At 33.2% G+C, this 14,111-nt stretch overlaps 1 protein-coding gene across 1 annotated transcript in view; it reads right to left on the reverse strand.

Annotated features, from left to right (window-relative positions):
- Positions 1-14,111, reverse strand: part of DPYD (dihydropyrimidine dehydrogenase) — a 796,991-nt gene that overhangs the window by 545,389 nt on the left and 237,491 nt on the right. The window contains exon 8 of the mRNA XM_068540384.1: positions 5,562-5,649. Coding sequence (XP_068396485.1) covers positions 5,562-5,649 — 88 coding nt within the window. The remainder of the gene's footprint in view (positions 1-5,561; positions 5,650-14,111) is intronic.

Here is a 14,111-nt window from a genome sequence, read left to right on the forward strand (position 1 = left end):
TTTTCCTCCTTCACAGCTCCCTCCCTGAGGTGCAGGTCCCATCCCTATTCTTTTGTTTCTGTTTTTTCTTTTTTCTTTTGCCCTACCCAGGTACGTGGGGAGTTTCTTGCCTTTTGGGAAGTCTGAAGTCTGCTGCCAGCATTCAGTAGGTGTTCTGTAGGAGCTGTTCCACATGTAGATGTATTTTTGATGTATTTGTGGGGAGGAAGGTGATCTCCATGTCTTACTCATCCGCCACCTTGTAGGTTCCCCTGAAACAGCTTTTTATGTCGAAGTATGGATGTTTGCATTTATTACATTTTTCCTACATTCTCTATGTAACTCACTTTCCATGTTTTGTTGGCCATTTACTTGTTTTCTTTAACTTTGCTTAATCTTTATTTCTTATCCATAAAATAGAGTTAATAATATCTACCTCAAGGGCCATTTTAAAAGTTAATGTCATAAATTATATTAAAAATTGAGAATGGAATATTTTAGCTAATACTGCTACTACTAGCATTATCACCACCAGTCATATCACTATTCCTACTTGTTTATTTCATTTATAGTGTAATGCCAACTTTAAAATTATGTAGTAGCTATTTCCCCTTGTGTTTGGTTAATATTATAATACTCCAGAATTGCCAACATATTTTAACATCCTATCAATTTATTTTGGCAAATAGTCAAAACAGTTGCATTAAAATCAATAATTTAAAAATATTTATAGACTTTCTACTATGTGCCAGGGACTACACTATACACTGAAGATTTATCAGTGAGTAAGGCAGACAGACTCTTCAGCCTACAAGAGTTTAACTTCTACTAGCAGAAACAGACATGTAACCAGTCAATTATAATGCATGGAAATAAGTGCTAAAATCTGATCTGAACATCCAGAGAGGGAACAGGGACATAATGGTGTGAGGATTGGTGGTAAGGAAGTGGCTTCATTCATCCAGGCTAAAGAGTGAAGGTAGGGAGTGGATCGTCACAAGTAGAGAGAACTCCATGAAGTAGAAAAAAGGATATGGAAGAACTCAAATATGAAAATAATGACAGTTCTGGGTCCAAGCAACACCAGGTCCAAAAACCAAGTTAAAAAAATTGAGATGAGGTAAAAGTGAAAACTTTTCACATGTTTGCAACACCCAATTTTATAAGTGACTAAAGACATAAGTTATGAATAAATCATGAAGAGCCTTGAAAGTCTTATTTTAAGGAGTTTTTCCTGTATCCTGAAGGAAATAGGGAGCTAATTGGGTGGGGGGTAGGGGCGATTTAAATGAGGAAATGACATGATGAGATCTAATTTTAGAAAGATCACTATTTCTGTTGTGTGGTTAACAGTGGCCAAAGAGACTGGTTAGGAGGCTAAGGAGTAGCTTAGTAACATGAAGAGAGGCGAATAGTGATAGTGAGAAGTGAATTCAAGAGTCAACACAAGTAAAGCATATAGTGGTGAGACAGAGACTATTCAGCTCTATAATATCTTCCTGCAGCCTCTGCTTCCTTTGTATCTACTGTGACTGTAATTATGGATTTTACTGGTATTCACCCCGTAATTTCTTCCCTCTCTCAAGTATTAAAAACAAAAATTCAGAAAAAAAAATACTTTGCCAGAAGAATCTATAAAGTATTACCATTTTTCTGAGGGTGTCTTAGTGGATGTTCTTTCCCTGACATGCTTGCTTAGCCTTTTCATCACTGCCATGTTTTGTGAGAATATAAGAGGTAAAGTACCATAAAATGGACAATCAGAAATGGGAAGAGAAATAGGCTCCTTTGAAGCAAAGATTAAGGATTCAATTCTTCAGTCACCTAGTACAGTGATGCTTAGATTGGCTCCAGAATATAATCACCCAAAGAACTTAAAAAAAATATATACCTAGAACATTGTAGTCACTCAATACTTATTTAATTCACTCAACAGCTGCTTATTGAGAGGTGTTGGGCATACTATGGGGAAAAAGCAATTAGTACTTGAGGGTCTTTACAACGTAGAGCAGTGGCTTTCAAGCACTGACTATTAAGCCACATCTTAAAAACATATTTTCCATATAATGCAGTATGCACGTGCAAGCACATACACCAAAAACAAATACACATATGATGGAAAAACATTTTTCGCAAAGTAACACCACAACAATGTGCAGCACACTTTTTGATATTTTCTATTTGTTTGTGCTCATTTTTTAATAATAAAAAAATGATGGTTGTAAACCATTATATTGATTTCAATACCAACCAAAGAAAGCCATCAAATACTCTGAAAAAACCTCGTACAGAGGATGTTCTAACTCTATTTCTGAATACTGAAAGTAACACACTGTGCCGGTGCTTTTATTTCAGTAAAAATACCCAAAATTTAGAGTCTTTTAAAAAAATACCAATTATCTCAAAGACAACTCAATCCAGTTTGAATAAGACACAGAGCTTTATCTCACTTACCTTTATTTCACTTAGAAAAAACTAAACATCTCATGGGTAAAGAGACGTACTCTTTCAGTCTCACAATGATGTACACACAATGAGATAATTTCCTTAATGGATTCTGGAATTAGTTAGGGAAAAACCTAAAAGTGAGCAAGTTTTCACCAGCAATATTATACACAATACTAAAAATCAGGAAACATGAGAACACACTTCTGTTAATGCAATGGATTTATAAAGCTATCCTTAATAAGTCACGTTTAATTAAAAAATAACTTTTTTTTCTTTTAGACAAACTAACATAGGATGAGACAGTAGTTATAATTACAGAAGAGCTATAATACGGTATTCCCAATTACAGAAGGAGAAAATACTCTTTTATCATTAAGTAACCTATGTAACCAGCATGCAAGTACTAAGTTCCAAGAGTTTTTTCTTTGCTATTAACTGCTTTACTGATTTCTCTCAATAAGGATTCCATGTGTCAGATACAAATGATGATGCACATGTATGGCAGAGACCTGTATTTTTTTCCTCTCTCTATATCTATTATCCCCCTTCTCTATAGAAATAGAAGTTTAATGGACCATTATGTCCACCCAGCTAAAGATTTTATGTCCCAACATCCTTTGCTGCCAGGTATGTTTATGTGACAAGGATGTAGATAATAAGATACAAACAGAAGTGATATGTGCAATTTCTGGGTCATAAACTTAAAAGGAAAGGAGTCCCCTTCCTTATTTCCAATTTTTGTTGGCAGGAATGTGGAAATATTGGCCACCTGAGAACCAAAGATGGAAGTTAGGTGTTGAGGATGGTTCATACTGTTAAAATGAGAGAGAACTAAACTTATATCTTGTTTAAGCCTCTATTATTTTCCTTTCTTAAAGTGGCCAAACCTATATCCTAAGTAATGTAGATTTCCTATTCCAAAATGTACTCCTCTATACTGAGTGGGAAAAAGGAGATAAACAAAGTGAGTGAAGTTTAATTACAACATAGAAGCATGGTGAATGAACAAAAGCATGTAAGGATGTGAGGCTGTCTAAGTAATAGGCAGTTATACGGTAATAGAAAGGTCACAAATTCCCAACTCGGCAATCAAGAGTGTCAAATAAATACTTCCTGGAGAATAAGGCTACTTGTCTTCTACACACAGATCCTTTTCTTCTGACAAAATGAAACTTTCTTGTATACGTTTCATACAAAATACTGAAATAGAACATAACTGCATTCTACACATCACTACACCAAAATGTCAAAAGATTCACTTCTCAGCATGAAAATGCACAGAAACATAAATATGAAAGGACTTCACATTTTAAATGTTTTATTCGCACCTCAGTGCAGAGTCAAATGGAGTATCGTGAATGGGATGTAGCACTATCAAATAACATATGTAAGGGGACTTAATGGAATAAAAGAAAAGAAAACTCTGAAACATTCCTGATTCTCGCAGATGGAAGATATCTCCACGGCTGAAAACACTCAGAGTGATAAAATTCAGCTCTTCCAAATTTTGTCATAATTTGCTTCTTGAGCAATTAATTTGGAGATATTTCAATGTATTGGTTATTTATTTGGCCCCTTATCTCTTCAGTACAGAGATTCTTTGTAGACAAAGTTCATAGAGATACACTAAATTGCATTAGCATATACAACTCCATTAATAGAAAATATATCTTTCACATACAACTGCTGTAGGAAACCACAATGGTGAATTTCAAATAGCTATTTGAAAACACTGCCAATGTTTCAGCTCTATTGCCTGACTAAATTTTTCATTTATTATTAACCAAACATTTTTTAATACACATTTGTTGAGAGTAACAGCAACTTACTGAATCAATTTTGCTGGTTATTAGTAGAATATACATCAAAAAATACTTGCCCAATTTCTTTAAGTAAAATTCTCAGTACAAATGTAATGTTGAAAAATAAAACCAAAATCAAGGGTAGTGCTGCTAAAAATGGAACCTAGAGAATATATCTCTAGATATTTTCTCTTTCCTCTTCGTATCTACACATGATTATTGTACTTAGATAACATAGGGAAATACTGCTGACAATGGCACTCAAGTTTCTGAAAGAAAGGAGGTTCAGTACAGATATTTAGGAGCTAGAAGGCAGGAAAATTTATCTTCCTCTTCATAATTTTTCATCTAAGTAAAGGGAGTGACGGAGATGGTCTTAGACTTGGTATCAATGATCTAGTAAGAGAACACATACCGTCCTGATAAGAAAATTTAGTAGGCAGTAAAGCATTCCTGATTATTTTACTCCAGAAACACTATGAAAAAAGAGAGCCCTAAAACAAATGTTATCCAGTGTGTGATTACTTAAAGAGATGGAACAGTTTTCACCTCTGTGCAGGTTTAGTAGACATTCCTATTCAAAGAATATGAACTAGAGAGGAGACAAACTAAAAGACATGAGGATGCACTTAGTTTATACGCCATAATTGTTCATAGTATGATCGTATAAGAGAACAAATACAAAGTTCATAAGACAAAGAATAAATTAAATCAACCATTTGCTCTTTCTGGTTTCTCAGTATACAGGAAGTGGAAGGGAAAAGTATTAGAAAACTCAATCTCCGTGGGATATTTAGGCAAAATATGGAACCATAAGATACATTAATTGCCTTAGCAGTTATATACTGTCCATGTGACATTCAGAACTATGATTAAACATCTTTAAAATTCAGCCAAATATGAAAAGTCTTTAGAAAATATTGAAAAAAATAGGAAAAGAAAATGAGCTAATTCTCTCCTTTAATATCAACTTAACCAATTTGTTTAATCATAAAGAGAAAGCTACAGCATCAAGATATTTCTAAGCCCAAATTCTGAGCTTCTGTGTCATGACTTGAAAACACTTTGCTTCTTAGGTGTTCGCTGGTGATGAGAGTATGGTGAGAGAATGGGAAGATAAAGACAGTCTTGCCAAAGTCAATCCATAATGAGGTGAGGCAGTACAACACGTTACAAAATAGGAAATTTTCTTCGGCCATTCATTTCTGTCTGCTCCTCCCTGAACAAACACAACTTCTACCATGAAAATGTCTGAAAGTAGTTATTCTTCTGGATATTATCAGGAAGTAAAAAAATATTATGAAGAAAAATATTTTAAAGTAAGCTACTCACCTATCCCAATGAAAGCAGCTTTGTACCCTTCTTCTTTCAAAGTGCTAAGAGTAATTTCATTCACTGAGAGGCTTTTACCACAAATTATCTGTAAGAAAAAACATTTCGGTAACTGTATTTTGGCATTTGAATGACTAAAACCTTAATCTTTAACATCAAAAATAATAAAAACTCCATATACATATATGTATGATTCCATATATAGATATGAAAATATTTTTGTCTTTTAGTATATAGGCTTATGTATACTAAATAGTATATAAATAGAACAAACATGTTTTACTTCATAGCTAAATGCATTTTTGCCTTTTAATTAAGTACCAGAAGAAAAGCTAGTGTATTTAAAATCAAGTCAGTAGATTTTCACAGTTTAATTAGTATGTTCAAGGCACTATGTGGGGCATTTTAAAGAATAAAATGATAAATGAGACAGTTTCTGCCTCAATGTGCAGTCAAGATCTGTGCAGAAGATGTACAGAAATAAGTATAATAAATAACAGAGTGTGATCAGCACATGTCTACAAGAACTCAAGGGATGGAGAAATTCATTTTGGCTGCGGTCATATAGATGAGAAGTAGTGGGATTTCAATAAAGCCCTTTTTAAACTGAAGTATAGTTGATTTACAATATTGTGTTAGTTTCAGGTGTATAGCAAAGTGATTTGGTTAAACATATATATGTTTGTATATCTATATTCTTTTTTAAATTCTTTTCCATTATAGTTTGTTGTAAGATATTGAAAATAGTTCCCTGTCAATAAAGCCATCTTAAAAAATGGATAGGATTTTGGTAGGGAACACTGTCCAGGGAAGATGAGTAAAGTCAAGAGTCAGAGGGTAGATACTTCTATTAAAAATCACAGTACTTTGCTCAATTCCCAGACATGAGCCTATTTTCAGATCTTGAATCTGCTGACTGAAGAGGTGGTCAGGTCCCTAGAAAGAAAGACCCTGAAACATCCTGGCAAGTAAATACTATAATGATTCCTCTATTCCTTCTCCAAAGGGAATTATAGCCATTTACCCAGGTGACTGTACACTGGGGAAAGGGGAATAATCACACATTTCAAGGACACTGGACAAGGTACTTCACTGACATTGATACCTGAAGAGTGGGGACCTACAGTGATAAGGTGAAAAATGGAACCTGGATAAAGTCTGCTTCACAGTGGGCCTAAGGGGATCACAGATCCAGTTAGTGGTTATTCCCAAGTCTCCAAGTGTATAATAAAAATTGTTATACATGTCAGTAGAAAGAATCCCCACGTTGGGTCTCTGGTCTGCAAAGTAAGAGCTATTATAGCTATAATATTGGGAAGGCCAGAAAACTTCTGAAACCCTGGTCGAGAGAGTAAATCAACCACAATGATAGCCTGGAGTCGGTGGGATGGGGAAAGATGGTGGTGGTCCATGTTATACTTCTGTTTTATTTCCCAGTCTGGCCCTGCTGAGACTAGATGATTTCTGGAGAATGACTGTAAACTCCTGCAGGCTTGACCAAAGTGTAGCCCTGACTGCGGTGTCTGTGACAGATGTGGTATTATTGCAGATTAGTAAGGCCACAGGTACACTGCACGTAGCCATTGATATGATGAATGCACACTTTTCATCATGTTTCTGTGGAAAAGGGATCAGAAACAGTTCACGTTCATGGGGGAAAGATAAGAATATTCATTTACAGGTTTGCCTCAGGAATATGTCAACTCTCTTCTGTAATAATATATATAATCTGAAACGATCTGGCCATACCACAGAACATCATAGTGATCCATTACACTAAGAACGTCATGCAGATTGGACAGCATAAGCAAGGGGTAGCTAGTATGCCGGAGACTTTAATATGCCTGCCCTCCACAGGGCGGAAGATGAACCTTATGAAGATCAGGGACTAGCCACTTGAGTGAAGTAAAGGGGTCTACTTCTCAGGTATGTGCCAGTATATACTCTCTAAAATACATGACTTTGCTGCAATTTTGCACTCATTTACCATTATAAATGAGGAAGCACAATGTCTGGTAGGTTTCTTTGAGTTTTGAAGTCAACATGTTCCTAAAAACAAAAGTCTCTCAACTGTTTCATAGCAGAAGAACAAAGTTTACCCATTAAAACAATAATTGCACCTAACTTGCATAGAATACCTAACTAAGTGCAAGACTCTCTTCTAAATACTGCATAGATGGACTTCTTTGATCCTCACAATAGCATTATGAGGTGGTTATCTTTATCCTCATTTTACAGATGATGATAGTAAGTGACAAGAGAGCTTTGACAACCTTTACCAAAGTCAAATATGTAATTTAACTGCAGAACCAGCACGTGTAACAGCTATGCTCTAACGTCTCTTGAGAATGAAGGGCAGAACCAGCACCATCCTCAAAGGCACAGAACAACATACTGCATGTGGAGAACTACTTGAAAATGTAGTGTTTCTGGAGTATAAAGTGCAAAGCAAAGAATAGAAAGAGAAAGTAGGGGGATAAAATGACTTTGCATATAACATAGGAGGGCATTTTTGTTTTACGAAAATACTAGTTCTAATTTTATTGGCAGATAAAGGAACCATTTGAAAGTTTACAACCAGGGGACAACCAAGGTGAGATTAATAACTAATATTCAGAACTCTGGAACATATCAAATACCATGAAATAAAGTGGACAATTAAATAAACACATATTATTAAAAGTACTTAATACTAATTATCTAATAGTGGGTATTACTATTAGAGTTAGTAGAGTTAGATGCTATTAAAAGTAATGGATAATGAAGCTTTAGAATTTTATTTTTCAAAGAGTAGATTTTTTATTAAACTATTTCTGATCATAAAGAAAGATAAAAAGTTCTAGTGCTTATTTTTTGAAATGACCTCAATACCAATATACAATGAAGGTTAGACATCAAAGAAAACTACAGGTCCAAATATTCTAAATAAAATTTTAGTAAACTGAATAATACTACAATTTCCAAAGTTGAGCAGTGGAGTGCCCTGCCAATGGGTCTATCAGTGGAAGTGATACTCAGAATACTTGACTTTAGGTTTGGTTTACTAATTGACTCAGCAAAAAAATTGAAGAAAGACCCCCATCCTTCCTGAGGTAGTGTTTGCGTGCATGCGTGTGTGTGTGCGTGTGCGTAGTTGAGTAGTGGCGTTATGTGATTTGTCAAACGGGATTGAAAATGTCCCAATTTTTCCACCCTGATAGAGTGAACATGTCCCGGAATTTGTAACATACAGAAAGGACGCACAGATATTTTGCGTTTCTCAGTCTGTTTCCACCCTAGCAGGCAACAGCGTGCAACTGAGGAATCAAAAGAGTTGAATTATACTTTTGTGTATCAAAAACTGGAAAGACAAGTAGCTTAACTCCTAGTGTTAATTTACTGGGACTGGGACCAGTAAGACTTTACTTACTGTAGCCAGACACTGTGGGACAGGGGGAGAATAACCATAACTGTGCAGTAAGTAGCTCCATGGTGCAAATGAGAACAAAGCAATAAAAACTATAATCAGTGGAGTGGCAAGCACAAGAACTCTTCCCTATGTTGGGGAATCTAGTCAAATTTCCCTTTTCTAAAGCCTAAAACCCCTAAACATTTGCCATCAAATCAAAAACCCACTCTTAGAAAGAACAAGGAGAAAGATTCTCTGACAAAATGTTAAAATTTTGCTTACATTATGACTTAGGAAATTGGACCAAGACGTGTAAAACTTAACTAAAACTGGGATTATATGACAACTACAGACATCAAAAACATTTTGTGGCTGATATACTATGAAGTCCTAAGATTATTTGTTAAATATATATGATGGTAGGAAAATCACATTATGGGCATTTTGTTTGTGTTTTTGCTCCTTTTTCTCCCACATTTTTCATATATGTAATATTTTCCGTCATGATTTTCTTAGATATGGATTATAGCATATATTAACGTCCCTCTAATGGCTTTAATAATATATGCCTGGGTACTCAAACATCCCAGCTAAATTCAGAATAAAATTCGCTCCACATCAAGCTTAGTGTAAGAGTTATTACTATTTCAATAGAAGGGCTGAATATAATAAGCCCTGAGCCAAAGTTCCACCTAATATCTACTCCAGGACTTGACAAAAACTTTCTTTATGCATCCATAATATGTCTTCATACATATAATAATATTTTTAATGTAGGATTAAGGTTTACAACTTTTTTGGTGTGGAACTCTTTTTTGAAACGAACTATGTGACACCCATTATTAAAAAATACAGATAATAATGTACATGCTCTTCACATTTTTCTCATAGAAAATCTGGCTAAATAGACCAAGTATATCCAGAATCTCTAACATAGAAAATAAGATCAAATAATTTAAAAAATAAATTCAGCTCTTTTTAGACACAAAATTATTTTGTTGGCTATTAATGTACATGTTTCTCGCCTTCCAGTAGACATAAAATATGACTTCATATTAGTTTTCAGTAACATCCTATAATGATGGAAATGCTTGCTGCAAATAAGCATAATGACAAACAAGATGATGTAGAAAATTTATCAAGAAAGATATCTCAGGGCTTCCCTGGTGGCTCAGTGGTTGAGAGTCTGCCTGCCGATGCAGGGGATACGGGTTCGAGCCCTGGTCTGGGAAGATCCCACGTGCCGCGGAGCAGCTAAGCCCGTGAGCCACAACTACTGAGCCTGCGCGTCTAGAGCCTGTGCTCCGCAACAAGAGAGGCTGCGACAGTGAAAGGCCGCACACCGTGATGAAGAGTGGCGCCCACTTGCCGCAACTAGAGAAAGCCCTCGCACAGAAACGAAGACCCAGCACAGCCAAAAATAAATAAATAAATAAAAGTGAAATTCTTTAAAAAAAAAAAAACTCTTTAAAAAAAAAAAAGATATCTCAGATATCTTTGTTCAAATTATGAAGACAAATTCCTAGCAATTATAAATTTAGTTTAATCAAAGTAGAATTATGTCAAAATATTGAAAAATGACAAATATACATATTTTAAACATATTTAGAAAAATATAAAATCTTTATGGGGATTTCCATTTTTAGCTTTAAAAAATAAAGTCAGTAGAAATATTATAAAGACTATGAAACAAGAATATTTATATATACCTAAATTCTGAATTGCAAAACAAGAAAAGAGTATTTAGTCTAAAAGATTGGTAACATTTTCAGACACAAATATCACAGGGGACTTTGTTAAAGTCTACCTAGGGTTAAAAATAATTGACAGTGGTTTATGCTGAAATTTTTATTCTAAAATAGTTTTATAAAAATATAACAGCTTAGAGGCTATTTCCTCTAAAGAATATTTTTATTATACTAGGAAAAATTCTTTGATGTGAAATTAGTTGAGAGTGTACTTGATAAGTTAAAAATCTTATAACTTGCTGATAAGTAAAGTAAAAAATTAAAATTTGAATTCTATCACAAGAATACAGAAGCAAATAAAAATATTATCCTAAAAACTCTGTTTTAAAAGGGAAAAATTATTCAACCTAGAAAAATAAAAATTAAATCAGTATGCAACTCAAAAGGTTGAGAAAGAATAACAAGCAAGTGTAATCATAGCAGGGGGAAAGAATTCATAGAGTCAGCAATTAGTGAATAAGGAAACATAAAACTCTGAGACCTGATTCTTTCAGAGATTACATTAACTAGAGAAACCACTATCTAGTCTTATCAAGAAAAAAAGTTAAGAACACACAATATATAAGTTTTAAGATGCGAGAGCAAATACCATCACAGGCACAGATGAGGTATTTTTATTGTATACTAGAATAATATGTTTAAATCTATGCTAATTAATTCAAAAGTCTCAATGAAACAGAAATTTTTTCTAGGAAAATATATACTGACCAAATTAGCATAAGAATAAAATAGGTGGAAAGACTGTGGAAGATTTTTTTTAAAACATCAATGTTCTGTTTCTCATAAAAAGACTGAAATCAGATGGATAAAATTTTCAAATTTAGCAAAAATATAAGTATCGAGACAATATTCTTACCAATAATAAAATAATGAAATGCTTGGAAATTTATTTCTATAAAGCTAGCATAACTCTATAACCAAAATCTATAGCATAACCAAAACTCACAAAGATAACAAATAAAAAATAAAGCAAAACAAAGACAGACTTTCAGTAGCTTTGAAACTCTATAAAGCGAGCAACAGAATCTATTCCCTGTTGTATTTACAGTTTTAATATTCAGTGCATAAATAAGTGAATGCAAAAGAAATTTTTTAAAAAAAACTCATAGAACAAACCTAGTTCTAGATGTACAGATATAATAAAACATGATGCAAGATGTATATAATCCAGAAATGCAAAGATTAATATAACTCAATACATTATCTGAACACAGATTTTCAAAAGGGGCAATTAAACAATTTAACACCCCTCCTCCGTTAAAATAAAACAAAATAACTTAGAATATGTTACTATTCTAAGTCTAGAAAAAGAAAACATTTACTCAATATGATAAAAATGCTATTTCATAGATCAGAAAAGATGCCATGCATTACCACTTTTATAACATACTAGTGACAATGAAATAGTGGAAGAAAAAAATATATATATATATAACATACAAATAGAGGGGTTTTTTGTGACACAATATTTGACTGGAAAAATTCGTCTTAGAATAAACAAGAACTAATCTATCAGCTATTAGATATGAAATAAATTGAAATTACTCAACAAGAAATTTAGCTGAAGAACGTAGTTGGGAGGGAAGATGATGAATTAAACTAAGTTTATATATGATGAGTGTATGTTATTTGGATGATAAATGTGTTCATTAAACTATTAAGATTACAGGACTGGAGTTCAAAAGAAAGATGGTTCTAGACAAGCCCTTAGCACACCTCTAGGCAAAAGTAAATTCTCAGTAATTATTTATCAAATAAATGAAACAAACCTATTAGAAAGAGAAAAAAATCAGATAATAACCAAGATAATACTAGATCATGAAAGCTAAAAATACATACATACATGAACAAACATGCATGCATAGATACATGCATGCATACATATCAGAACATATCACATGCTGCACAGGAGCCAAACAGTATAAACCCAGAGAAAAACTCATTTCATTGCCAGGAAATTATTGTTGACTTTAAAATATACAGTGTTAGTTGAGAGGTAAAAACGGAAGGCAGGTTATAAGAAGAATTTGGTGATGAGAAAAATGTGGTAACAAGTGTAGAACATTTTTAAAAATATATATCCTTTCATGAATAAAGTTGATAAGTCATAAAAGATGCAAGTATTTCATCAATGGATACAAGTCCTCAAAGCTGAAAAAGAACCTCATTACTGTCTCTCCTCAGAGTGATGCACAAGACAGTATTAACCTTCTCTTTAATTCAGGTTCTAATTCTTTCCTGATAATTTCATAAATTCATAGGGTTTAAAATTCAAATATACAAAATGGTGAGAAACTCCTTCATACACCTTCCCAAAAGCAATCTATACTATCAGATTCTATACATTTCCAGAGCACATATATTTCCAGGCATATATAAGCAGATATGTTTATATTTTACACAAATTGTAGTAGCATACTTTTCCCTTTGAACAAATATTGACCAAGGCAAGGGACATTAATTGACTTTGTCAAGGTTATCTGACTATAAAATTTGAAAGTGGCATAATTGTAGCTGAAGTGTACATTTTCTGGCACTCAGTGCATTGAATACTATTATGTTTTGAGTTTCCTAGTAAGAGAAATGGGTATGCCCTAATTTATGCAATATATCTGGTACAGTAGAAATCAAATGCAATTTTGTAATTACTTATAAGATGAATTCAGAGGTGTCTTAATTTTTGATTCATCTTCAATCTGAAGTATCACTTAATATATTAGTTTGAAGTCTCAATAATCATGTTCTTATCTAAAGAGATTTAGGTAAGAACTTGCATTCAAAATGAAATACATTTAAAGAACTTTTCAGAATATATTTATATAAAGCAAGTAATCACCCTTAAATCTATTTTGAACACTATTTTTGAACTCTGTTTTCATAAAGTTGTGCACATCTGTACTGCATACTTGCTATAAGATTTTTTGTTTGGTGATTATGTGTAAATGTTTCATCACCTAACCATTGCCAAATAAGATGTAATTATAAGTGTAAATGCACAAAATACTGTTTTGAGTGTTTCCCTTTTTATTGATTATTTTAATTTTTATTTCTAAATGCAAGAGCCATGAATAGTTTGCACTTTTCAAAACAGCTCCTATATGTACTTACAGAATGTATTATGTAAATCATAGTACTCTGTTAATCTATTATTTTATAGCTATTACAGAAAGGTAAAACTTTTGAAATAAAAATAGCAATATGTTCAAGTGAAGAGCCAGAGTATGATACTCTTAAATAATACAAAAGAATAGGAATATCTAAAGATATATTACGAAAGTAAAATGTACTAATTTTTTGACCATCTTTAAAAGAACACAATATTTATTTCACAAAACAATTAAAAATACAGAGCTGTTGCTTTCTACCTTGCTGATTAACTGTTTATGTTGAAAAAGGATTATCACAGTAACACTA

This window comes from Eschrichtius robustus, chromosome 3 (assembly GCF_028021215.1).
Source record: "Eschrichtius robustus isolate mEscRob2 chromosome 3, mEscRob2.pri, whole genome shotgun sequence".
NCBI lineage: Eukaryota > Metazoa > Chordata > Mammalia > Artiodactyla > Eschrichtiidae > Eschrichtius > Eschrichtius robustus.